The sequence below is a fragment of the Zophobas morio genome, unplaced genomic scaffold (genome assembly GCF_036711695.1).
Source record: "Zophobas morio isolate AGI-343-1 ecotype UQ-CSIRO unplaced genomic scaffold, CSIRO_AGI_Zmor_V1 ptg000008l, whole genome shotgun sequence".
NCBI classification, from domain to species: Eukaryota; Metazoa; Arthropoda; class Insecta; order Coleoptera; family Tenebrionidae; genus Zophobas; species Zophobas morio.
The window spans coordinates 9,015,221-9,038,621 of record NW_026972113.1 but is presented as its reverse complement, the minus strand read 5'-3'; the positions used below and the strand labels follow the sequence as shown (position 1 = coordinate 9,038,621).

The 23,401-nt window shown below is 38.6% G+C and overlaps 11 protein-coding genes across 12 annotated transcripts; 2 read left to right on the top strand and 9 right to left on the bottom strand.

Annotated features, from left to right (window-relative positions):
• The first annotated feature begins 1,559 nt into the window (after positions 1-1,559).
• Positions 1,560-4,522, top strand: LOC135125236 (angiotensin-converting enzyme-like). The gene is made up of 8 exons (XM_064050669.1): positions 1,560-1,833; positions 2,235-2,442; positions 2,490-3,078; positions 3,125-3,222; positions 3,270-3,564; positions 3,611-4,094; positions 4,141-4,316; positions 4,364-4,522. Exons 2-8 carry the CDS (start codon positions 2,236-2,238, stop codon positions 4,396-4,398), a joined length of 1,884 nt encoding a protein of 627 aa, XP_063906739.1. The 5' UTR covers positions 1,560-1,833; position 2,235; the 3' UTR covers positions 4,399-4,522.
• Positions 4,523-5,838: 1,316 nt separating this feature from the next.
• LOC135125254 (uncharacterized) lies at positions 5,839-6,832 on the top strand. Its single transcript, XM_064050695.1, has 3 exons — positions 5,839-6,036; positions 6,081-6,239; positions 6,286-6,832. Exons 1-3 carry the CDS (start codon positions 5,902-5,904, stop codon positions 6,331-6,333), a joined length of 342 nt encoding a protein of 113 aa, XP_063906765.1. The 5' UTR covers positions 5,839-5,901; the 3' UTR covers positions 6,334-6,832.
• LOC135125246 (15-hydroxyprostaglandin dehydrogenase [NAD(+)]-like) lies at positions 6,224-7,342 on the bottom strand. The gene is made up of 4 exons (XM_064050686.1): positions 7,235-7,342; positions 6,962-7,186; positions 6,588-6,919; positions 6,224-6,540 (listed from the first exon to the last, which is right to left on the bottom strand). Exons 1-4 carry the CDS (start codon positions 7,325-7,327, stop codon positions 6,399-6,401), a joined length of 792 nt encoding a protein of 263 aa, XP_063906756.1. The 5' UTR covers positions 7,328-7,342; the 3' UTR covers positions 6,224-6,398.
• A 122-nt stretch (positions 7,343-7,464) lies between these two features.
• LOC135124818 (uncharacterized) lies at positions 7,465-9,552 on the bottom strand. The gene is made up of 8 exons (XM_064050041.1): positions 9,443-9,552; positions 9,163-9,396; positions 8,788-9,113; positions 8,607-8,734; positions 8,327-8,430; positions 8,054-8,281; positions 7,684-8,009; positions 7,465-7,630 (listed from the first exon to the last, which is right to left on the bottom strand). The coding sequence occupies exons 1-8, from the start codon at positions 9,536-9,538 to the stop codon at positions 7,501-7,503; spliced, it is 1,572 nt and encodes a 523-aa protein (XP_063906111.1). The 5' UTR covers positions 9,539-9,552; the 3' UTR covers positions 7,465-7,500.
• Positions 9,553-9,572: 20 nt separating this feature from the next.
• Positions 9,573-10,781, bottom strand: LOC135125249 (15-hydroxyprostaglandin dehydrogenase [NAD(+)]-like). Its single transcript, XM_064050689.1, has 5 exons — positions 10,638-10,781; positions 10,467-10,593; positions 10,314-10,420; positions 9,939-10,264; positions 9,573-9,889 (listed from the first exon to the last, which is right to left on the bottom strand). Exons 1-5 carry the CDS (start codon positions 10,731-10,733, stop codon positions 9,760-9,762), a joined length of 786 nt encoding a protein of 261 aa, XP_063906759.1. The 5' UTR covers positions 10,734-10,781; the 3' UTR covers positions 9,573-9,759.
• A 70-nt stretch (positions 10,782-10,851) lies between these two features.
• On the bottom strand, positions 10,852-12,142 carry LOC135125250 (15-hydroxyprostaglandin dehydrogenase [NAD(+)]-like). The gene is made up of 6 exons (XM_064050690.1): positions 12,053-12,142; positions 11,854-11,993; positions 11,695-11,809; positions 11,534-11,640; positions 11,159-11,484; positions 10,852-11,109 (listed from the first exon to the last, which is right to left on the bottom strand). The coding sequence occupies exons 2-6, from the start codon at positions 11,947-11,949 to the stop codon at positions 10,980-10,982; spliced, it is 774 nt and encodes a 257-aa protein (XP_063906760.1). The 5' UTR covers positions 11,950-11,993; positions 12,053-12,142; the 3' UTR covers positions 10,852-10,979.
• An 82-nt stretch (positions 12,143-12,224) lies between these two features.
• Positions 12,225-13,301, bottom strand: LOC135125247 (15-hydroxyprostaglandin dehydrogenase [NAD(+)]-like). Its single transcript, XM_064050687.1, has 5 exons — positions 13,160-13,301; positions 12,989-13,115; positions 12,832-12,938; positions 12,461-12,786; positions 12,225-12,404 (listed from the first exon to the last, which is right to left on the bottom strand). The coding sequence occupies exons 1-5, from the start codon at positions 13,253-13,255 to the stop codon at positions 12,275-12,277; spliced, it is 786 nt and encodes a 261-aa protein (XP_063906757.1). The 5' UTR covers positions 13,256-13,301; the 3' UTR covers positions 12,225-12,274.
• A 164-nt stretch (positions 13,302-13,465) lies between these two features.
• On the bottom strand, positions 13,466-16,700 carry LOC135125238 (15-hydroxyprostaglandin dehydrogenase [NAD(+)]-like). Of its 2 annotated transcripts, none has more exons than XM_064050674.1 (7): positions 16,450-16,700; positions 16,291-16,405; positions 16,101-16,236; positions 14,338-14,440; positions 14,051-14,284; positions 13,678-14,003; positions 13,466-13,627 (listed from the first exon to the last, which is right to left on the bottom strand). In XM_064050674.1, the coding sequence occupies exons 1-7, from the start codon at positions 16,543-16,545 to the stop codon at positions 13,498-13,500; spliced, it is 1,140 nt and encodes a 379-aa protein (XP_063906744.1). In that variant the 5' UTR covers positions 16,546-16,700; the 3' UTR covers positions 13,466-13,497. The 2 variants fall into 2 exon arrangements, with proteins under 2 accessions (XP_063906744.1, XP_063906743.1); XM_064050673.1 differs by having other exon boundaries at positions 14,338-14,481; positions 16,130-16,236.
• A 121-nt stretch (positions 16,701-16,821) lies between these two features.
• LOC135124793 (15-hydroxyprostaglandin dehydrogenase [NAD(+)]-like) lies at positions 16,822-17,901 on the bottom strand. Its single transcript, XM_064050009.1, has 5 exons — positions 17,757-17,901; positions 17,586-17,712; positions 17,429-17,535; positions 17,058-17,383; positions 16,822-17,001 (listed from the first exon to the last, which is right to left on the bottom strand). Exons 1-5 carry the CDS (start codon positions 17,865-17,867, stop codon positions 16,872-16,874), a joined length of 801 nt encoding a protein of 266 aa, XP_063906079.1. The 5' UTR covers positions 17,868-17,901; the 3' UTR covers positions 16,822-16,871.
• A 184-nt stretch (positions 17,902-18,085) lies between these two features.
• Positions 18,086-19,375, bottom strand: LOC135124792 (15-hydroxyprostaglandin dehydrogenase [NAD(+)]-like). The gene is made up of 4 exons (XM_064050008.1): positions 18,933-19,375; positions 18,647-18,880; positions 18,274-18,599; positions 18,086-18,223 (listed from the first exon to the last, which is right to left on the bottom strand). Exons 1-4 carry the CDS (start codon positions 19,026-19,028, stop codon positions 18,094-18,096), a joined length of 786 nt encoding a protein of 261 aa, XP_063906078.1. The 5' UTR covers positions 19,029-19,375; the 3' UTR covers positions 18,086-18,093.
• A 2,884-nt stretch (positions 19,376-22,259) lies between these two features.
• On the bottom strand, positions 22,260-23,362 carry LOC135125248 (15-hydroxyprostaglandin dehydrogenase [NAD(+)]-like). The gene is made up of 5 exons (XM_064050688.1): positions 23,174-23,362; positions 22,998-23,124; positions 22,845-22,951; positions 22,471-22,796; positions 22,260-22,421 (listed from the first exon to the last, which is right to left on the bottom strand). Exons 1-5 carry the CDS (start codon positions 23,267-23,269, stop codon positions 22,292-22,294), a joined length of 786 nt encoding a protein of 261 aa, XP_063906758.1. The 5' UTR covers positions 23,270-23,362; the 3' UTR covers positions 22,260-22,291.
• Positions 23,363-23,401: the final 39 nt, after the last annotated feature.

The window sequence follows — 23,401 nt, the reverse complement described above, 5'->3', positions numbered from 1 at the left end:
CCGACCTCGTTTCTTTGATACTTCCAACACTTTTCCCAGAATCGGCCGCTGAAATATCGAAATTTTTGGAATTTTGGAAAATTTGATATTAAAACGGAACTTTTTGATTTTTGGTGTATTTTTGGAATCAGTACGTCGGGGCCTACATCGTTGAATTTTTTGAGATTTTTTAGACAATTTTTGAAAAGTGAAATTTTTCGATACATCTTCAAATTTCGAACTATTTTTCACCATTTTCGAAACTTATCTAAATACATTTTCTTGTTGATTTCGACCTCTAGAACTCCAGAATCGGCAGGCTGTACTGAGACTAACCTTGGAAAAAGAACGTTTAGAAGGCGAGCGCAGCGAGCACGTTCAGGTTTCGTTAAAAAAATTACGCTATAGTTATCAAGTTTTCTTGAAAATGTGGTAAAAGTTCATGATTTGATCCTTATTTCCACATTTTTTACTTTTTTTATTAGCCTTAGGTTTTTCAGCTTGCAGTCTTTTTCTTAACCCATCCGTTAACTTGAGGATCTCCAATATGTATTGTTATCTTGGGATTCGTTGACAGTTTTTTTTATTTATATTTTTTTTTTCTTCAAAATTATGGTATCCAAAATAAATTTTTCTGGCTTTCTGCTTATAGATTTTTGCTGTCATCTACAATGAAGATGAACAAATATGGGCTCAGTGTAGTCCCCTGCATAATTCTGCTTTATTAGTCTGATCTACTCGTTGCATTTTGGTATTATTGTGTGTATTATTTTTTCTTATGTAGTGTTACAATAGTACAAATTTTGGAGCACTTGACATTTTTGACCTCCAAATGGTCTGCCACCTTCGATTTCTTCATACTTTGTAGAAAAATTGCAACGGAAAGTACCAGGTCAAAATTCCACAAAAGTTACACTTGTGAAATTGTTTGTTTTTTCAGCAAGTTATTAGACGCTTGGTTGCACTTCAATTTCAACTTTTAATAAATACTATCAGTGTTGATATAAATTGCATAAGTTGCATACAGTTTTTCTGTAACATACCTACACACAATCTACTAGCAGTGTCAGTACTACCACGCAAACCGTTACCCAAAAGTGGCCTCCTAAAAGTACTTAAGATGACATCAAAGACACCACTCCTGAAGCTACAAGAAAGTACCAAATCCAAGTACCCTAGCCCTCTTTCGTTAGTACTTTACATTCGAAGACAAAAAAATGGACCGTTTTTCTAGAAAGATGTCCCGAATGGGTGCGTCGAGACCTTGACTCGGTACTATCAAACTTGTCACCGGTCAAAGAACCACAAATGCCACTGCCATTCTGGAATATTTCGAGCTGTTGCAGAACGACGCGACAAAAACAAGAAACCCGACACTGTTATTGGCTGGTACCACTGCAACCAGATTAATTGGCACCTTTTCAAGGTGATTCTAAATTGAATTTGTTTCCAATTTACACACTAATCTGTCAAATTTTCCAAATTCCGAGCACATACAAATCTGCAGTAGTACATTCAGGTTGGTACCACTTAGACATTTTATCTTTCTCAATTCACGTCCTTCGTCTTGGCCTCAAAACAATTTCACTGTGATAAACTCATGACACGAATGTCTGTTATGAAAGTGTCAACACGAACTGGATTTTTTGCTAAGTTGGGGGTTACATTTTTCTCAAGTTTGCTAATAGTTGTGCAAAGAGTGAAATGTGATTAGTTTGTTGTTGAGTAGCGGTCGTTGGCCATCCTAACCGGTCTTGACGGTTGCTGAGCACTAGGTGTTGTTATAATATAAAACACAAGATAACTATAAAGCGTGATTCATAGTCGGTGGAGTGCCAAGACCGTGGACCTGAAGTAAGTTTTTCAAAAAATTTTGTTTTGTGTGTAATAATAGCCGCTTTTCGCACGGGTTACGCTAAATATTTTCTCGCACTTTTTGTTCACGTGCTCGCATATTTGCCATAATCGTAACGTAAGTACTATCATCGCGGTCATATTTTCTTACAATTTGTTGCGTAAGCAACTTTACTCACATTTTATTCAACTTATAACATAAGTGTTGTTAAAAATTCTGCTGCTTGTTTACAAGGTTAATGAAATCTAGAGAAAATGAATCATTCGAAGACAAACATAATAAAGTACTGAAGGTTTATGCTTAAACGTTCAAAATTAAATCAGCGCTAGACACTAATAAATGTGTCAAATTTAGTTCCAAGGTTGGTTAAATTAGGACTTCCATTTTTTCTGCGTTTTAGAATGGTCACCATACGCACATTTCTCTTCTTGGTGCTATTCTATCTCCACCATGCAAGCAGTACCGACCCCGAAATCGAAGCCGAAGAAATAAGAGCCCGAGATTTTCTTCAATTCTTAAACAAGAAGAACGAAGAACACAACAACAAACAATCCCTAGCACATTGGGCGTACGCGTCAAATATCACCGACGCAAACCTCCAAAACCAGGTACGACCCTCATATTTGTTGTTTTCTTTTCCAAAACCCCATTCCAGCTAGAAGTGAGCGCCGAAATCGCCAAAGAACGGAAACAAGAATGGCTCGAAGTGATCAAATTCAACTGGAACACCTTCTCCGACCCCGACCTCAAGCGCCAATTCAAAAAGTACTCAAAACTCGGCTCGGACGCCCTCCCTGAAGACAAACTCAACCGCCTCAACAAAATCACCAGCGAGATGCAAAAAATCTACTCTACAGCCAAGATCTGCGCCTACGATAACTCGTCCCAGTGCGACCTAGCGCTAGAACCTGAACTCACCCAAATCCTTGCCAACTCTCGAGACGACGAAGAGCTCAAACACGTTTGGGTGGAGTGGAGGAATGCAGTTGGACCACATTGCAAGCGCTTGTTTGAAGAATACGTGGATCTGTCAAATGAGGCAGCTCGTTTGAATAATTTTACGGACAATACTGAGAGCTGGTTGGACGGATATGAAGATCCGCAGTTCAGGCAACAGATTGAGTCGCTTTGGGAGCAGCTGAAGCCGCTGTATTTGCAGATTCATGCCTACGTGAGGTACAAGCTGAGGGAGAAGTATGGGGATGTGGTGTCGGAAAAGGGACCGATTCCGGTACACCTTCTAGGTACTGGTGGGATTAGTACGGGACAAAAATTATTTGGTTGTTTTAGGGAACATGTGGGCGCAGAAGTGGCGAAACGTGGCAGAGCTGACTTTACCGTACCCCGATAAGAAAGACGATGATCTGACCGAAGAACTAAGGAAGCAGGTTTGTACATAGAATCCAGTGGTACCGAATTCGTTATATCTTTGTAGAACTACACAGTGGAGCAAATTTTCCGCACGTCTGAAGACTTCTTCAAGTCTATAAACCTGACTGAAATGCCTGAAAGCTTCTGGGAGCGTTCCATTTTGAAGAAACCTACAGATAGACAGATTGTGTGTCATGCGTCAGCTTGGGACTTCTACGACCGAAAGGACTTCAGGATCAAACAGTGTACCGAAATCACTCTGGAGCACTTTATTACAGCGCACCACGAAATGGGTCACGTGGAGTACTTCATCCAATACAAAAACCAACCAGTCACTTTCAGACGTGGCGCCAACAGCGGTACTACTCCCAACTTGTCAAAATTCTCTCTACCTTTGTTCCCCAGGTTTCCACGAAGCCGTAGGCGACTTAATTTCGCTGTCGGTTGAATCGCGCAAACATCTTCGCAAAATCGGGCTTCTGAAATCAGAAAAGGACGACCCAGAGAACATTTTGAACAACTTATTCCAGATCGGTTTAGACAAAATCGTCTTCTTGCCCTTTGGGTACTTAATGGACTTGTGGCGGTGGGACGTGTTTGAAGGAAAAATCACCCCAGACAACTACAACTGTAAGTGGTGGGAGCTCAGGGAGAAGTACCAAGGGGTGGAACCACCGGTGAACCGAAGCGAAGAGGACTTTGATCCCGCCGCCAAGTACCACATCATCGCTAGCGTTCCCTACATTCGGTACTTCGTGAGTTTCGTCATCCAGTTCCAGTTCCATAGGGCGGTTTGTGAGAAAGCCGGACAGTACGATCCCAACGATTCGTCCAAGCCCTTACACGAGTGTGACATTTACCAGAACACGGACGCAGGAAACGCACTTAAGTAATGTCGTACTGAGTAAAGGTTCAATTGTAAGTACTGTTTGTAGACAAATGCTACAAATGGGTTCGTCGAAACCTTGGCCCGATGCGATTGAAGTTCTAACTGGGCAAAGGACCATGGACGCGAGTGCCTTGTTGGAGTACTTCAAACCTCTGCACAAGTGGCTCGAGACCGAAAATAAGAAAAACGGCGCATTCATCGGGTGGGAGAAATCCGACAAAGGTAGTAGTACCAATTTTGAAAATTTAGTACTGAGGTGTGGTTTTCAGTGTGCACGAAAAAACCAGAGGAGAAACAGGAGTGAAAATCTACCAGAACATGAATAAATTAGATAAATAAAGGAACATTGTGATTGATTGATTGTTAGTTTTGTGAATAATCTTATGTCTTATGTCACGATTTAGTAAATGGAGAACATTTTCCAAACATTCCTTGGTTATTAAAATCAAGTTCCTTTATCGATTAAACTTCTGCCGTCTTGGAGGTTATTAAGTATTCACAGTGAATTGGTAATCGTCTACTTTTTAACTTCGTATTAGTTGAGAATTACAAACTTTTCTAAACGTATTGATTCCGTGCATCTGAATAATTGGTTGCATACATTCAAACTTTTATACATTTATTTACAGAAACTGGAAAAAGTGTTTGTCATTATTCATCAGATAAATATTCATTAAGACAAATAATACTAACATCCATTAACAACTTTCAAGCACTTCTTGGACTTCCTCCTATGAAATATTCACCCACCAGTTGGAATGTTCACATCGACAGCTGCCAGCTTGCTCCCCCCCTAATTAATAATTTAATTTAATTTAATTATGGATGCATTTTTTCGCTCACTACAACTTGTAATAAAAGACACAACCGCGCGGAAGTTTCAGTTGAAAATGTCCACCAACACCGACCACCTCAGCTACGTCAAAACCGCCTTCAGACTAAGCGGCTACCTCCCCTCACACAAAACTTTCCACACTCGTATTTACAAATTTTTTCTAACGCCAGTAATGAGTGTCTTGTGCCTATTCACAATCTACAACCTACGTTACATGCACCACAATATTTTTGAAATCGCTGCAACCTTTGAATCTTTGTCCACGCACGGCCACGTAAGCTCGACTACTTTTTTAGTAGAATCAGACACACGGTTTCAGGTTTTTGGAAGAAAACTCGCAATCCTCAAGCATGCCAAACTACTGGAAGAAATCATCACCGACAGGCGCTTTTTTTGGAACTATGACACCTTTGGAGAGGAGTTGAAAACTCGTTTCAACCACGAAATGTCCATTCGTAATTTCATCATCAAAAGCTTGAGTGGCATAAGTGTAGTCATGTTGACGTACTTTTTTCTCACCCCAGTGTTCGCTAAAAACGTGGCTCTGCCACAAGCGGCTTGGATTCCCGGAAACACGACTTTATCAACAACGTTGATGTACATATTTCAGATCGTCTGCATATCTGAAAGTATCCCAGTGGCGATTATCATAGATGGGACATTTTTGCTCATGTGTGGTGAAATGGAAATCCAGTTCACTCTTCTGAAGAAGCTTCTCCTTTCAGTTGAAATCGGAAAAAACGGAAGTAGTGACCACCAAGACACTTGTTTCCAGAAGTTGAAAACGGGTGCCTTGTATCACTCGTTTTTGTTGAAGTACGTAGACTTGTTTTTAGTTCGTGGTACAACTCCAGTTGTAGGGAACACGCCAAAATGAAAAAAGTTTTCTCGGAATTTTTCCTTCTTCAGTTTTTGTTGTCCATAGAAGGTCTTTGCATCGAGATTTTTGTCGCAAATGAGTACGAAAGATAGATGAGTTTTTCTGTGGTGATAGTGAGTTTCAGGGCACAAACTGGGAGGCAGTTTGCTTTGTCTGTCATCTACATAGTGGGAATTATAATGCAAAGTTCGTTCACATTTCTAGCTGCCAGTAATTTAGAAATTAAAGTAAGTGAGTGACTTTTGTAACTCTAGTTGACGAGAGATTTCAGGCTGAAGGCCTGACAGACGTTGTGTATGACGTGGATTGGTACAACGCAACTGGTTCGAAAATACCAAGACACATTATGTTCATGTTAATGAAAGCCCAAAGACCTCTTCGACTAACAGGCGCTGGATTGTTCAACGTGGACAGAAGTATGTTCCTTCAGGTGAGTAAAATTCTCCTCGATCATACCTAACAGTGTTTTTGACCAGATCATGCGGACTGGATTCTCAATTTCTGCATTGATAAGGCAAATTTAATAAATAAATAAATAGAAACTTATAGCGTAGTTAGTAATAGAGATTAGTACACGTGGTAAGTACTTTTATTGATAAGTTCTCTTCCTCAAGTCCTTTTTCTCTGGAAGGACAACCTCATACGCCGGTTCGCCATTCTCCGCAACCCAAACTGACCCATTTTCTCCCTCTTTAATAACCTTGAGGAACCCTTCAGCTATCGCTTCGAACCTAAAACCCACAATGTACACCCTCATTGACACTTTTTTCCAACCCACTCTTGCATCTTCACCCCCATTTTTCTCATTTCTTCGGAAATTTTGTGTGGAAAAACTGACCTCACAGCCACTGGAGCACTATGTAACCCGCTTAGAGTTAACCCTGGGCACATGGTGACAACGCGAACTTTGTACTTTTTGTAAAATTCGTCTCCAGCGAGAGCTCGACCCAAACTGACTATACCGTGTTTGCACACACAGTACACCGGAGCAACCTGGGTAGGCTGCAAACCTAGAATAGAAGCGGTGTTCACGATGGTACCTTCTTCACCGGATTTGTATTCGGGAAGATATTTCCTTAGTGCTAGGTAGCTTCCACGGATAACTGCGGTCTACAAAAAGAAAATAAAAGTGACTAGGGGTTAGTCACTCACTAGATTGACGTTGAGCATCGTTTCCCAGTCTTGCTCATTTGATATTCCGGCGTTGTTAATCACGATGTCCAGGTGTTTGAAAAAGGTGGCGGTTTTTTCGAAAGCGGCTTCGAGTTCTTGGTGTATGGTGACATCCGCTTTGATAAAGAGTACTTTATTACCATATTGTGACGAAAGGGAGTCAAGTGAAGTGGTGTTTTCGTCTACGTCGACTAGTGATACTCCCTGGAAGTTTTCCTTGAACTATTGTTAGACAGAGGAGTGTTCACTAACTTTTGCTTTGTGTTTGAGAAGGATTTTAGCAACGGCTAAACCAATACCGTTGGTTCCACCAGTGATAAGTACTACCTTACCTTCAACATTCATGGTTTCTGAACCGGTACTAGTTGGCAGTTTGGTATGTTGCTTTATTGTAATAATGTACATTAGTGACGCATGGTAAATGGTAATTTCTAGTTTTACACCTTAGCTGATTAATTTAGTAAAAGATAAGAAACCGTGACTATAGCTTTATTCGAAACAATTCAAATCTAAAATATTTACACCTTCATGGTTCTATAATGAGGTACTACAATCTCGTAGGCACGTTCACCCTCTTCACTAACCCAAAACGACCCATTTTTGCCCCTCTTAATAATGTCAATGAGTGCTTCTCCCACACGGTCTGGTCTATAAAATTGTTATAATACAATTCTTAGTTTCAATAATTGACGCGTACTTACGACTGCATAACCGAATTCAACCCCCCAACTTGCTTTTGTTGCAATTCTGGAGACCAAAGCAGTACCGGATTTTTTAATATCTGAGTGTCCACTAACCCTGGACAAATTGTCAAAACGCGAACTTTATAATTTTTGTAAAATTCGTCGTCACCCAAAGCTTTCCCCAAACCGATTAACCCGTGTTTGGTGGTACAGTAAGTAGGAGCAACTGCCACTGCTTGAAATGCGCAGATGGAAGCTGTATTGACTATGACACCTTCCTCTCCAGATTTGTACTTTGGGAGGTAGTTCTGCATGGCCAAATAGGACCCTTCCATTACGGCGCTCTACAAATCAACTTTAGACTTGTTTTGGTGACCAGAATACTTACCAGATTTACTGCCACGGCTTTCCTCCAGTTAACTTCGTCCACGATTCCAGCATTATTAATAACGATATCCAGTTGTTGATAAATTTGTATGGTTTTGTCAAAAGCTGCTTCTAGTTCTTCCTTGACTGTGATATCTGCCTTAATAAACGCAACTTTGTCTTTACCAAAAACGTCTGCGATTTCGTCGACGATTCTGGTTTCTTCAGAAATATCGACGATTGCTGCACCCTGAAAGGTATTCTAAAACTCGTTGGTACTATTTTGGGTGTTTACTTTTGCTCCATTCTGTAGAAGTTGTTTAACCATAGCTAGACCAATGTCTCCGGCACCACCAGTAATGAGAACCACCTTTCCAACAACAGAATCCATGTTCGTGTCTCACTACCAGCTTGTGTTATGTAAATTTTTTGTTAAGATATGATAATTATAACTGATAAGAAGGTAAAACTGGTGACGCACAGCTGCGCTGTGTGCGTTAATTTATTATAGATAATAATTGACATTTGATAAAAATAAAAATTTATTACTGGTAATTGTTTCTAATACATGAATTATTTTGTCATGGTTCTGTAGTGCGGTACTACAACTTCATATGCGGGTACATTGTTTTCAATAACCCACAAGGATCCGTTTTTTCCTTTATTAATAACTTCAATCATTTCCTGGCCTATGCGTTCTGGTCTAAAAATCATAGTCACAGTCGTTATGGAACTAAAAGTACTACTCATAGTTACTCCTGTACGATTAAATTCGCACCACCAAATTCCCGGGCTTTCAGTTCTGGAAAAACAAATCTGCCTGATCCGTCAGACATTGGAGTACGTACCAAACCTGGGCACACTGTAACAATGCGTACTTTATATGTTTTGTAAAACTCGCTTCCACCTAGACTTCTCCCTAAACCTATCAATCCGTGTTTAGTGGTACAGTAAATAGGAGTTACTTGGAAGGTATGTAAGCCACCAACTGAAGCCACGTTGATTACAAGACCTTCTTCTCCCGACTTGTATTTTGGTAGGTACTTCTGCATAGCCAGATATGTCCCTTCAATAACAGCAATCTAAACGAAAGTACTGCTTAGTGCGGATTTTTATCCACCAAGTACTCACCAAATTCACTTCGACCGTCCCTTTCCTGTCAAACTCATCCACCTGTCCGGCATTATTGATCACAATATCCAGCTGCTGGTACTTTTTTATAGTCGTTTCAAAAGCGCCTTCTAGTTCTAGAATCTTTGTGACGTCCGCTTTTATGAAAGTGATTTTGGTCTCTTCAAAACGGTTAACTATTTCAGCCACCGCTCGATGTCCTGCTTGTTCAGAAATATCCACTATTGACACACCCTGTAAAAAAATTTAAAAAAAATGTTTTGATTTTGAAAGGGCTTACCTTTGCGTTATGTTGAAGGAGGTTTTTAACCACGGCAAGCCCAATCCCTCCAGCTCCTCCAGTAATAAGGGCTACTTTTCCCGCTATACAATCCATAGCTCCTACCAAACCCACCTTTACAAAAACACAATTCGCTTCTATTGTTTTATTGATAAAAATTCTACCGGTGCGACCTTAAGACCCTTTCAAACTATGGATTCATACAAATGGTAATGAAGTACAAATTACAATAATTTATGCGTCGTCTACTGCGTAAATTGAGAAAAAATTACAAAAAAAAGAGTATTTCTATATTGGGTGTATTGTTGGTTGCTTAGTTAAACTTTCATGGTTTTGTGCTGAGGTACCACAACTTCATACACAGGTTCGTTATTTTCAATAACCCACAAAGAGCCATTTTTACCCTTTTGGATGGCTTCAATTAATCCCTCGCTCACACGTTCTGGACTACAAATGAGTTTACAGAGTCAGTACTTGCGGTACTACGTATACTTACGCCTGTGCTACTAAACAGACGGCACTAACTTCCTTCTCCAACACTTCTGGAAACAAAAAGCCATCTGCTCGTCCAGAAATAGGGGTGTTCATTAAACCTGGACAAATCGTAAGAACGCGTACTTTATATTTTTTGTAAAATTCGTCACCACCAAGAGCTTTCCCTAACCCAATCAAGCCATGTTTTGTTGCGCAGTAAACAGGATTTATTTGGAAAGAATGAAGACCACAAATTGAAGCTGTGTTGATTATAAGACCTTCTTCTCCGGATTTGTATTTCGGAAGGTACTTCTGCATAGCGAGATAAGTGCCTTCGATAACAGCTACCTAAACTCAAACATTTATTAGTGTTTAATTTTATCAAGAAAATTCTCACCAAATTCACTGCTATTGTGTTTTTCCATTCAATTTCGTCCAATATTCCAGCATTGTTAATCACAATATCCAAATGTTTGTATTTTTTTATAGTCGTTTCGAAGGCTCCTGAAGTACTTAGTTACACAAAGTCAATATAAATAAAAAGTACTACCTTCCAGTTCTGTTTTATTTGTAATGTCTGTTTTTATGAAAGTAATTCTTTTCTGGTCAAAAATGTTCACAACTTCGGTGACAGCTTTGCGTCCTGCTTCCTCAGAAATGTCTACTATTGCTACTCCCTAAAATAAAAAATTAAATGGGTTTGTAGTTGGTTGGTACCTACTTTTGCGCCATGGTTGAGAAGGTTTTTAACGATGGCAAGGCCGATAGACCCTGCTCCTCCAGTAATAAGTACTACTTTTCCAGCGATAAAGTCCATCCTGTTCTGACCAATAAGTGATAGTTTGAACGTGAAAACTAATATTTAAGAACATGATTTATTAACAAGAAGTTATCGCATTTGATAAGATGGGTAAAAATAATCTTTTAAAATAGACGGTACTATCATGTTTTCGATAACCCACAAAAACAATTTGTGTTTATCACTTATTTAACACTAAAGAAAAACCCCTCTAATCCTTTAGATTATATTTTGTTTAAAAAAAAATTTCAGTACGTTAGATATTTAAACTTTCATGGTTCTGTGTTCCGGTACTACCACTTCATGTGCTGGTTCATCCTCTTCAATAACCCACAACGACCCGTTTTTGCCCTTCTTGATGGCTTCAATCAGTCCTTCACCTATGCGTTCTGGTCTACAATCAGGTTTTTAAATCAGTACTATATAGTAACAAGCGTACTTACTCCTGTGTTATCGACCACACGGAACCAAATTCCTCGTCTTTCACCTCTGGGAATAAAAATCCGCTTGAATCTTGAGACATCGATGTTCTTACCAAACCTGGACAAATCGTAACAACGCGTACTTTATACCTTTTGTAAAATTCGTCTCCACCTAGGGCTTTTCCTAAACCTATTAAGGCATGTTTGGTTGCACAATACACAGGCGCGATTTGGAAAGCCTGGAAACCACAAACCGAAGCTGTGTTGATTATAAGACCTTCTTCGCCGGATCGGTACTTTGGAAGGTACTTCTGCATTCCGAGATAAGTCCCTTCGACAACAGCAACCTAGTTAAATTTAAATATTAGTGACTATTTTTGTAACGAAATGTCGTACCAAATTCAAAGCTATTGCGTTTTTCCAGCCATGTTCGTCGACCACTCCGGCATTGTTAATTACAATATCTAGTTGCTTGTACGTCTGTATGGTAGTTTCAAAAGCACCTAACATACATAACAACCAGTTTAAAAATATATATACTTAAATAAAGGTGGTACCTTCTAGTTCTGCTTTCTTTGTAACGTCTGCTTTTATAAAAATAACTTTATTCTCGCCAACTATTTCCATAGCTTTGCGTCCTGCTTTGTCAGAAATATCTACAATCCCTATTCCCTGAAATCAAAAATTAACTTAGGTACTTTTGGTGAGTACCTTACCTTAGCGCCATGTTGAAGAAGACTTTTAACTATAGCAAGACCGATCCCTCCGGCCCCTCCAGTAACAAGGGCCACTTTTCCAGCTACAAAGTCCATTGTTTTTCCAGTGAGAGTGATGAATAAATGGTACTTAATTTGATCTTGAAAACTAAATATTTTCAACTGTTTGGACAAAAAGTTATCGCATTTGATTACACACTTTTAAACAATTTTTGAGGTTAGAGAACACTCACGATTGTTATGATTTTGAGACAAACATTTACCTAGAATTATCTACTTTTTATAGTTCTGTAATGAGAGATTGCACAGTCATGACCAAGTTTATCTTCTTCGATAACCCATAAAAGGCCAACAGTGAATAAAACTCAAAATATTTGCTAGTTTTTATTTCTCATTTAAGAACCGCTGAATCGATTAATGATCAAACTTTCATGGTTCTGTAACACGGTACTACAATCTCATACGCAGGTTCATCCTCTTCAACGACCCAAAAAGACCCATTTTTACCCTTCTTAATAATTTCAATGAGTGCTTCTCCCACACGGTCTGGTCTACAAAAGTTTGACAATCCAACTTTGACTTCCAACACTTAGGTACGCATACTTACGACTGCAAAACAGAATTTAAATCTCCCACTTGCTTTTCACGTAATTCTGGAGACCAAAGCACTTTCTGGTTTTTGATAATCGGAGTGTCCACCAACCCTGGACAAATTGTCAAAAAGCGAACTTTATAATTTTTGTAAAATTCTTCGTCACCCACAGCTTTTGCAAACCCGATTAACCCGTGCTTAGTTGTACAGTAACTAGGAGCGACTGACATTGTTCGAAAGGCGCAAATGGAAGCTGTGTTGACAATGACACCTTCCTCTCCAGATTTATACTTTGGAAAGTAGTTTTGCATGGCCAAATAAGATCCTTCCATTACGGCGCACTACGAATGCGACTTTAGACTTGTTTTGGTGACCAGGAAACTTACCAGATTTACGGCCACTACTCTCTTCCAGTTAACTTCATCCACTATTCCAGCGTTGTTGATGACGATATCTAGTTGTTGATAAATTTCTATAGTTTTGTCAAAAGCTCCTAGAAAATCATTGAACGTCGTCGTATCATGCACTAATAGAAAATTTTACCTTCTAGTTCTTCCTTAACTGTGACATCTGCCTTAATAAATACAACTTTGTCTTTGCCAAAAACGGTTGCGATTTCGTCGACGATTCTGCTTTCGGCGTCTTCAGAAGAATCTACGATTGCTACACCCTGAAAGAATTCTAGAACATGTTCGTAGTATTTTGGCTATTTACTTTTGCTCCATTTTTAAGAAGGTGTTTAACCATAGCTAGACCAATGCCTCCGGCGCCCCCAGTAATGAAAGCCACTTTTCGAACAACAGAATCCATTTCTTGTGTCGATATTAGTGTTCTCAGACGACTAACTTGTTTATGAGTTCGTTTTTGCAATTTTTTTTCTTAAGATATGAAACTCGTAAGTGATAATAAAGTGCATCAATTGATAGCTCAGACCTGCGTTCTTTACGTCAATATGTTTTTCTGTATTGTAAGTTATGATAATGGAACATTTAAAAAAAAAAACTTGGTTTATTGCTCTAGTACATATATTTTTCTACATTATATGTAGGTACTTAAACTTTCATGGTTTTGTAGTGAGGTACCACAACTTCGTACGCGGGTTTATCTTCTTCAATCATCCACAACGATCCACTTTTGCCCTTCTTGACAGCTTCAATCAGCCCTTCTCCTATGCGTTCCGGGCTAAAAGCACGTTTACAATTCCGGTACCACGAAGTACCACGCTTACTTACGCCTGCGCTACTAAGCTTACGGTACTAAATTCTAGATCTTTCAGTTCCGGGAATAAAAAACCATCTGGTCGTTCAGACAACGGTGTGCTTACTAACCCTGGGCAAATCGTGATGACACGTACTTGATATTTTTTGTAAAATTCTTCACCACCCAAAGCTTTCCCTAAACCAATCAATCCATGTTTCGTAGTGCAATAAATCGGAGCTACTTGGAACGTATGGAAACCACAAGTTGAAGCCGTATTAACTATAAGACCTTCATCTCCAGATTTGTACTTTGGAAGGTACTTTTTCATAGCGAGATAAGTACCTTCGATAACAGCAACCTGAATTTCAAATTTTTAGTGCTAGTTTTTTGACAAAGTTGACTCACCAAATTCAGTTCGACGGTACTCTTCCAGTCGAATTCGTCCACTTTTCCAGCATTGTTAATCACAATGTCCAGTTGGTTATAGGTTTTTATGGTGGTTTCGAAAACTGCTTCGAGTTCTGTTTTCTCAGTAACGTCTGCTTTTATAAAAGTAGCTTTATTCTCGCCAAAAATTTTAACAATTTCGTTTATAGCTCTGAATCCTGCTTCTTCAGAAATGTCTACTATTGCGACGCCCTAAAACAAAAACCAGAGACCCCATTTTTCCCTACTCTATGGTTGATTTTTACCTTCGCACCATGTTGAACCAGGTTTTTAACCATTGCTAGACCAATTCCGCCAGCTCCTCCAGTAACAAGGGCAACTTTTCCAGCAATAACGGTCATGGTTTGTCTGGAAATGACACTGTTGTGGAAAACTAAAATATTTATATGCTGAAAATGAACAAAATTTATAGTATTAGATTATAGTTTTTGAAATAGAGGACAGGCGTGATTGATTGTCTTTCAAAGCTGTTAAGGTTTATGGCGAGTACTTTCTTGATATGGGGTCATTTATAATAGAATTACGAATACTCTATTAATAAATTTTTAAATTAGTTGAGAAAATTGGTCAGTTATTACGACAGGATTTGTATGACTCCTTAAGTATAGTTCCACAAATCCCAATTTGAAATAGGTCTCCGGCTGTCTCTTCGTCTGTCCGTCTGTGTTCGTCAAAGTCAGTCTTATCTGAGCAAGTACTAGCCCCGCCCACCCGCCCCTGTTTTCTCAGAGGATAAGTCATTTGTCAAAATAAGACTTATCTTAGCAAGTACTACCCTCTGAGAAAATAAAGGACGGGTGGACGGGGCTAGTACTTGGTAACATAAGTCTTATTTTGGCAAATCACATATCCTCTGAGAAAAGAGAGGGCGGGTGGGCGGGCCTACTTGTTAAGATAAAACTGATTTTGCCACTATTAATCTTTTTTTGAAATTTAAAGATGTTAAATTCCTAAATCTACCCAAAATTTGCAGAATATCAGAGTTTTTTCTTGTGAGTTATCATTGCAAATCAGGAACGGCTCAAGCTATTTTCATAGAAACTTATGGCAATACAATACTGTTCCAATCCAAATTGATATACGTGTCCTTTAAAAATGTTGATGACGTCATCACAAAATTCTGTAAAGTAAAAACTCAACGCAAAATTGTCGGATATGTTTCACTGTACTTTAGGTGCCAGGGGAAGTTCTGTCTGTTTTCGACCATTTTTTTTTAATGTAAAACATTCTCGAAGGTCCCAAATGTCATTTTTTTAATGTGAAATCTTCTCGGGGGTCTCACCTGTCTATGTTAAAAATGTAGAGCCTTCTCGGAAGCCCTAAATGTCTTTTTAAAAATGTAAAACCTTCTCGATGGCCTCAACTGTGTTTTTAAAAATGTAGAACCTTCTCGGGGGTCCCAAATGTCTTTTTTTAAAGATGTGAAACCTTCTCGGGGGCCCCAACTGTTTTTTTTTTAAATATAAAACCTTCTCTGGAGCCCTAAATGTCTTTTCTTTTAATGTAAAACCTTCTTCCTTGTAATGGTTGGGATCCCCGAGAAGGTTTCATATTCTTAAAAAAAACGTTTGGTGCCCCCGAGAAGGTTTTACATTTTAGATAAGATAGTTGGGACCCCCGAGAAGGTTTCACATTGTTAAAAAAAGACATTTGACACCCCCGAGAAGGTTTTTACATTTTTAAAAAAGACAATTCGGACCCCCGAGAAGGTTTCACATTAAAAGCAAAGACAGTTGGGGCCCCCGAGAAGGTTTCACATTAAAAGAATAGACATTTGGAGCCCTTGAGAAGGTTATCATTTTTAAAAAAGTTGGTTGTGATCCCCGAGAAGGTTTCACATTGTTAAAAAAAAACATTTTGGCGCCCCAGAGAAGGTTTCACATTAAAAGATAAGACATTTGGAGCCCTTGAGAAGGTTATCATTTTTAAAAAAGATGGTTGGGATACCCGAAAAGATATTTGAAGCCCTTGAGAAGGTTATCATTTTTAAAAAAGATGCTTGGGAAACCTAGAAAGACATTTGGAGCCCTTGAGTACCAAATTCAGGGCTATTGCGTTTTTCCAGCCATGTTCGTCGACCACTCCGGCATTGTTAATTACAATATCTAGTTGCTTGTACGTCTGTATGGTAGTTTCAAAAGCACCTAACATACATAACAACCAGTTTAGAAATATATATACTTAAATAAAGGTGGTACCTTCTAGTTCTGATTTCTTTGTAACGTCTGCTTTTATAAAAATAACTTTATTCTGGCCAACTATTTCCATAGCTTTGCGTCCTGTTTCGTCAGAAATATCTACAATCCCTATTCCCTGTAATCAAAAATTAACTTAGGTACTTTTGGTGAGTACCTTACCTTTGCGCCATGTTGAAGAAGACTTTTAACTATAGCAAGACCGATCCCTCCGGCCCCTCCAGTAACAAGGGCCACTTTTCCAGCAACAAAGTCCATTGTTTTTCCAGTGAGAGTGATGAATAAATGGTACTTAATTTGATCTTGAATTAAATATTTAGAACTGTTAACGAATAAAAAGTTATCGCATTTGATAAGACATTTTTAAACAATTTTTGAGGTTAGAGAACACCCACGATTGTTATGATTTTGAGACAAACATTCACCTAGAATTATCTACTTTTTATAGTTCTGTAATGAGGAGTTGCACAGTCATGACCAGGTTTATCTTCTTCGATAACCCGTAAAAGGCCAACAGTGTAATAAAACTCAAAGTATTTGCTAGTTTTTATTTCTCATTTAAGAACCACTGAATCGATTAATGATCAAACTTTCATGGTTCTGTAACACGGTACTACAATCTCGTACGCAGGTTCATCCTCTTCAACGACCCAAAAAGACCCATTTTTACCCTTCTTAATAATTTCAATGAGTGCTTCTCCCACACGGTCTGGTCTACAAAAGTTTAACAATCCAGTTTTGACTTCCAACACTTAGGTACGCATACTTACGACTGCAAAACAGAATTTATATCTGCCAGTTGCTTTTCATGTAATTCTGGAGACCAAAGCACTTTCTGGTTTTTGATGATCGGAGTGTCCACCAACCCTGGACAAATGGTCAAAACGCGAACTTTATAATTTTTGTAAAATTCTTCGTCACCCACAGCTTTTGCAAACCCGATTAACCCGTGCTTAGTTGTACAGTAACTAGGACCGACTGACATTGTTCGAAAGGCGCAGATGGAAGCTGTGTTGACAATGACACCTTCCTCTCCAGATTTATACTTTGGAAAGTAGTTTTGCATGGCCAAATAAGATCCTTCCATTACGGCGCACTACGAATGCGACTTTAGACTTGTTTTGGTGACCAGGAAACTTACCAGATTTACGGCCACTACTCTCTTCCAGTTAACTTCATCCACTATTCCAGCGTTGTTGATGACGATATCCAGTTGTTGATAAATTTCTATAGTTTTGTCAAAAGCTCCTAGAAAATCATTGAACGTCGTCGTATCATGCACTAATAGAAAATTTTACCTTCTAGTTCTTCCTTAACTGTGACATCTGCCTTAATAAATACAACTTTGTCTTTGCCAAAAACGGTTGCGATTTCGTCGACGATTCTGCTTTCGGCGTCTTCAGAAGAATCTACGATTGCTACACCCTGAAAGAATTCTAGAACATGTTCGTACTATTTTGGCTATTTACTTTTGCTCCATTTTTAAGAAGGTGTTTAACCATAGCTAGACCAATGCCTCCGGCGCCCCCAGTAATGAAAGCCACTTTTCGAACAACAGAATCCATTTCTTGTCTCGACATTAGTGTTCTCAGACGACTAACTTGTTTATGAGTTCGTTTTTGTAATTTTTTTTCTTAAGATATGAAACTCGTAAGTGATAATAAAGTGCATCAATTGATAGCTCAGACCTGCGTTCTTTACGTCAATATGTTTTTCTGTATTGTAAGTTATGATAATGGAACATTTAAAAAAAAAACTTGGTTTATTGCTCTAGTACATATATTTTTCTACATTATATGTAGGTACTTAAACTTTCATGGTTTTGTAGTGAGGTACCACAACTTCGTACGCGGGTTTATCTTCTTCAATCATCCACAACGATCCACTTTTGCCCTTCTTGATAGCTTCAATCAGCCCTTCTCCTATGCGTTCCGGGCTAAAAGCACGTTTACAATTCCGGTACCACGAAGTACCACGCTTACTTACGCCTGCGCTACTAAGCTTACGGTACTAAATTCTAGATCTTTCAGTTCCGGGAATAAAAAACCATCTGGTCGTTCAGACAACGGTGTGCTTACTAACCCTGGGCAAATCGTGATGACACGTACTTGATATTTTTTGTAAAATTCTTCACCACCCAAAGCTTTCCCTAAACCAATCAATCCATGTTTCGTAGTGCAATAAATCGGAGCTACTTGGAACGTATGGAAACCACAAGTTGAAGCCGTATTAACTATAAGACCTTCATCTCCAGATTTGTACTTTGGAAGATACTTTTTCATAGCGAGATAAGTACCTTCGATAACAGCAACCTGAATTTCAAATCTTTAGTGCTAGTTTTTTGACAAAGTTGACTCACCAAATTCAGTTCTACGGTACTTTTCCAGTCGAATTCGTCCACTTTTCCAGCATTGTTAATCACAATGTCCAGTTGGTTATAGGTTTTTATGGTGGTTTCGAAAACCGCTTCGAGTTCTACTTTCTTAGTAACGTCTGCTTTTATAAAAGTAGCTTTATTGTCGCCAAAAATTTTAACAATTTCGTTTATAGCTCTGAATCCTGCTTCCTCAGAAATGTCTACTATTGCTACACCCTAAAACAAAAACCAGAAACCCCATTTTTCCTACGCTAGGGTTAATTTTTACCTTCGCACCATGTTGAACGAGGTTTTTAACCATTGCTAGACCAATTCCGCCAGCTCCTCCAGTAACAAGGGCCACTTTTCCAGCAATAACGGTCATGGTTTGTCTGGAAATGACACTGTTGTGGAAAACTAAAATATTTATATGCTGAAAATGAACAAAATTTATAGATTAGATTATAGTTTTTGAAATAGAGGACAGGCGTGATTGATTGTCTTTCAAAGCGTTAAGGTTTATGGCGAGTGCTTTCTTGATATGGGGTCATTTATAATAGAATTACGAATACTCTATTAATAAATTTTTAAATTAGTTGAGAAAATTGGTCAGTTATTACGACAGGATTTGTATGACTCCTTAAGTATAGTTCCACAAATCCCAATTTGAAATAGGTCTCCAGCTGTCTCTTCGTCTGTCCGTCTGTCTGTCCGTCTGTGTTCGTCAAAGTCAGTCTTATCTGAGCAAGTACTAGCCCCGCCCACCCGCCCCTGTTTTCTCAAAGGATAAGTCATTTGTCAAAATAAGACTTATCTTAGCAAGTACTACCCTCTGAGAAAATAAAGGACGGGTGGACGGGGCTACTACTTGGTAACATAAGTCTTATTTTGGCAAATCACATATCCTCTGAGAAAAGAGAGGGCGGGTGGGCGGGCCTACTTGTTAAGATAAAACTGATTTTGCCACTATTAATCTTTTTTTGAAATTTAAAGATGTTAAATTCCTAAATCTACCCAAAATTTGCAGATTATCAGAGTTTTTCCTTGCGAGTTATCATTGCATTAATATTTTTTAGATTTGCTTATACAAGTGACTCAAAAAAGTTAATGAATGCTTCAATTTATTTTATTGATTAAATCAGGAACGCCTCAAGCCATTTTCATCAAAACTTATGGGAATACAATACTGTTCCAATCCAAATTGATATACGTGTCCTTTAAAAATGTTGATGACGTCATCACAAAATTCTGTAAAGTAAAAACTCAACGCAAAATTTTTTCACTGTACTTTAGGTGCGAGGGAAGTTATGTCTGCTTTCGACCATTTTTTTTTTAATGTAAAACAATCTCGAAGGTCTCAAATGTCATTTTTTTAATGTGAAACCTTCTCGGGGGTCTCACATGTCTATGTTAAAAATGTAGAACCTTCTCGGAAGCCCTAAATGTCTCGGGGGTCCCAACTATCTTATCTAACATGTAAAACCTTCTCGGGGGCGCCAAATGGTTTTTTTTAAGAATGTGAAACCTTCTCGGGGATCCCAACCATCTTTTTTAAAAATGATAACCTTCTCAAGGGCTCCAAATGTCTTTTCGGGTCTCCCAACCATCTTTTTTAAAAATGATAACCTTCTCAAGGGCTCTAAATGTCTTTTCTTTTAATGTGAAACCTTCTCGGGAGCCCCAACTGTCTTTCCTTTTATTGTGAAACCTTCTCGGGGGTCCCAATTGTCTTTTTTAAAAATGTAAAAACCTTCTCGGGGGTGCCAACTGTCTTTTTTTAACAATGTGAAACCTTCTCGGGGGTCCCAACTGTCTTTTTTAAAAATGTAAAAACCTTCTCGGGGGTCCCAACTGTCTTTTTTAAAAATGTAAAAACCTTCTCGGGGGTACCATGTGTCTTTTTTTAACAATGTGAAACCTTCTCGGGGGTCCCAAATATCTTATCTAACATGTAAAACCTTCTCGGGGGGCCAAATGTTTTTTTTTAAGAATGTGAAACCTTCTCGGGGATCCCAACCATCTTTTTTAAAAATGATAACCTTCTCAAGGGCTCCAAGTGTCTTTTCGGGTATTCCAACCATCTTTTTTAAAAATGATAACCTTCTCGAGGGCTCTAAATGTCTTTTCTTTTAATGTGAAACCTTCTCTCGGGAGCCCCAACTGTCTTTCCTTTTATTGTGAAACCTTCTCGGGGGTCCCAACTGTCTTTTTTAAAAATGTAAAAACCTTCTCGGGGGTGCCAACTGTCTTTTTTTAACAATGTGAAACCTTCTCGGGGGTCCCAACTGTCTTATCTAAAATGTAAAACCTACTCGGGGGCGCCAAATATTTTTTTTAAGAATGTGAAACCTTCTCGGGGGCCCCAACCATCTTTTTTAAAAATGTTAACCTTCTCAAGGGCTTCAAATGTCTTTTCTTTTAATATGAAACCTTCTCGGGGGCCCTAACTATCTTTCCTTTTAATGTGAAACCTTCTCAGGGGTCCGAACAGCGTTTTTTAAAAATGTAAAAACCTTCCCGGGGGTGCCAACTGTCTTTTTTTAACAATGTGAAACGTTCTCGGGGATCCCAACCAACTTTTTTAAAAATGATAACCTTCTCAAGAGCTCCAAATGTCTTTTCTTTTAATGTGAAACCTTCTCGGGGGTCCCAACTGTCATTTTTAAAAATGTAAAAACCTTCTCGGGGGCGCCAACTGTCTTTTTTTAATAATGTGAAACCTTCTCAGGGGTTCCAACTGTCTTATCAAAAATGTAAAACCTTCTCGGGGGCGCCAAATGTTTTTTTTTTAATATGTGAAACCTTCTCGGGGATCCCAACCATCTTTTTTTAAAAATGATAACCTTCTCAAAGGCTCCAAATGTCTTTTCTTTTAATGTGAAACCTTCTCGGGGGTCCCAACTGTCTTTTTTAAGAATGTAAAAACCTTCTCGGGGGTACCAAATGTCTTTTTTTAACAATGTGAAACCTTCTCAGGGGTCCCAACTCTCTTATCTAACATGTAAAACCTTCTCGGGGGCACCAAATGTTTTTTTTAAGAATGTGAAACCTTCTCGGGGATCCCAACCATCTTTTTTAAAAATGATAACCTTCTCAAGGGCTCCAAATGGCTTTTCGGGTAACCCAACCATCTTTTTTAAAAATGATAACCTTCTCAAGGGCTCTAAATGTCTTTTCTTTTAATGTGAAACCTTCTCGGGAGCCCCAACTGTCTTTCCTTTTATTGTGAAACCTTCTCGGGGGTCCCAACTGTCTTTTTTAAAAATGTAAAAACCTTCTCGGGGGTGCCAACTGTCTTTTTTAACAATGTGAAACCTTCTCGGGGGCCCCAACTGTCTTATCTAAAATGTAAAACCTACTCGAGGGCGCCAAATGTTTTTTTTTAAGAATGTGAAACTTTCTCGGGAGCCCCAACCATCTTTGTTAAAAGTTATAACCTTCTCAAGGGCTTCAAATGTCTTTTCGGGTATCCCAACCATCTTTTTTAAAAATGATAACCTTCTCAAGGGCTTTAAATGTCTTTTCTTTTAATGTGAAACCTTCTCGAGGGTCACAACAACAATAATTTATGCGTCGTCTACTGTGTAAATTGAGAAAAAATTACAAAAAAAGAGTATTTCTATATTTGGTGTATTGTTGGTTGCTTAGTTAAACTTTCATGGTTTTGTGCTGAGGTACCACAACTTCATACACAGGTTCGTTATTTTCAATAACCCACAAAGAGCCATTTTTACCCTTTTTGATGGCTTCAATTAATCCCTCGCTCACACGTTCTGAACTACAAGTGAGTTTAGAACTTCAGTACTTGAGGTACTACGTATACTTACGCTTGTGCCACCAAACACACGGCACCAACTTCCTTCTCCAACACTTCTGGAAATAAAAAACCATCTGGTCGTCCAGAAATAGGGGTATTCATTAAACCTGGACAAATTGTAAGAACGCGTACTTTATATTTTTTGTAAAATTCGTCACCACCAAGAGCTTTCCCTAACCCAATCAATCCATGTTTGGTTGCGCAGTAAACGGGATTTATTTGGAATGAATGGAGACCACAAATTGAAGCTGTATTGATTACAAGACCTTCTTCTCCGGATTTGTATTTCGGAAGGTACTTCTGCATAGCGAGATAAGTGCCTTCGATAACAGCTACCTAAACTCAAACATTTATAGTGTTTAATTTTATCAAGAAAGTACTCACCAAATTCACTGCTATTGTGTTTTGCCATTCAATTTCGTCCAATATTCCAGCATTGTTAATCACAATATCCAACTGCTTGTATGCGTTTATAGTCGTTTCGAAGGCTCCTGAAGTACTTAGTTACACAAAGTCAATATAAATAAAAAGTACTACCTTCCAGTTCTGTTTTATTTGTAATGTCTGTTTTTATGAAAGTAATTCTTTTCTCGTCAAAAATTTTTCCAATCTCGTTGACAGCTTTGCGTCCTGCTTCTTCAGAAATGTCTACTATTGCTATGCCCTAAAATAAAAAATTAAAAGTGTCGATATTTGGTTGGTAATTTACCGACTTTTGCGCCATGGTTAAGAAGGTTTTTAATGATGGCAAGACCGATAGATCCTGCTCCTCCAGTAATAAGTACTACTTTTCCAGCGATAAAGTCCATCCTGTTCTGACCAATAAGTGATAATTTGAACGTGGAGACTAATATTTAAGAATAATTTATGAACAAGAAGTTATCGCATTTGATAAGATTGGTAAAAATAATCTTTTAAAATAGACGGTACTATCATGTTTT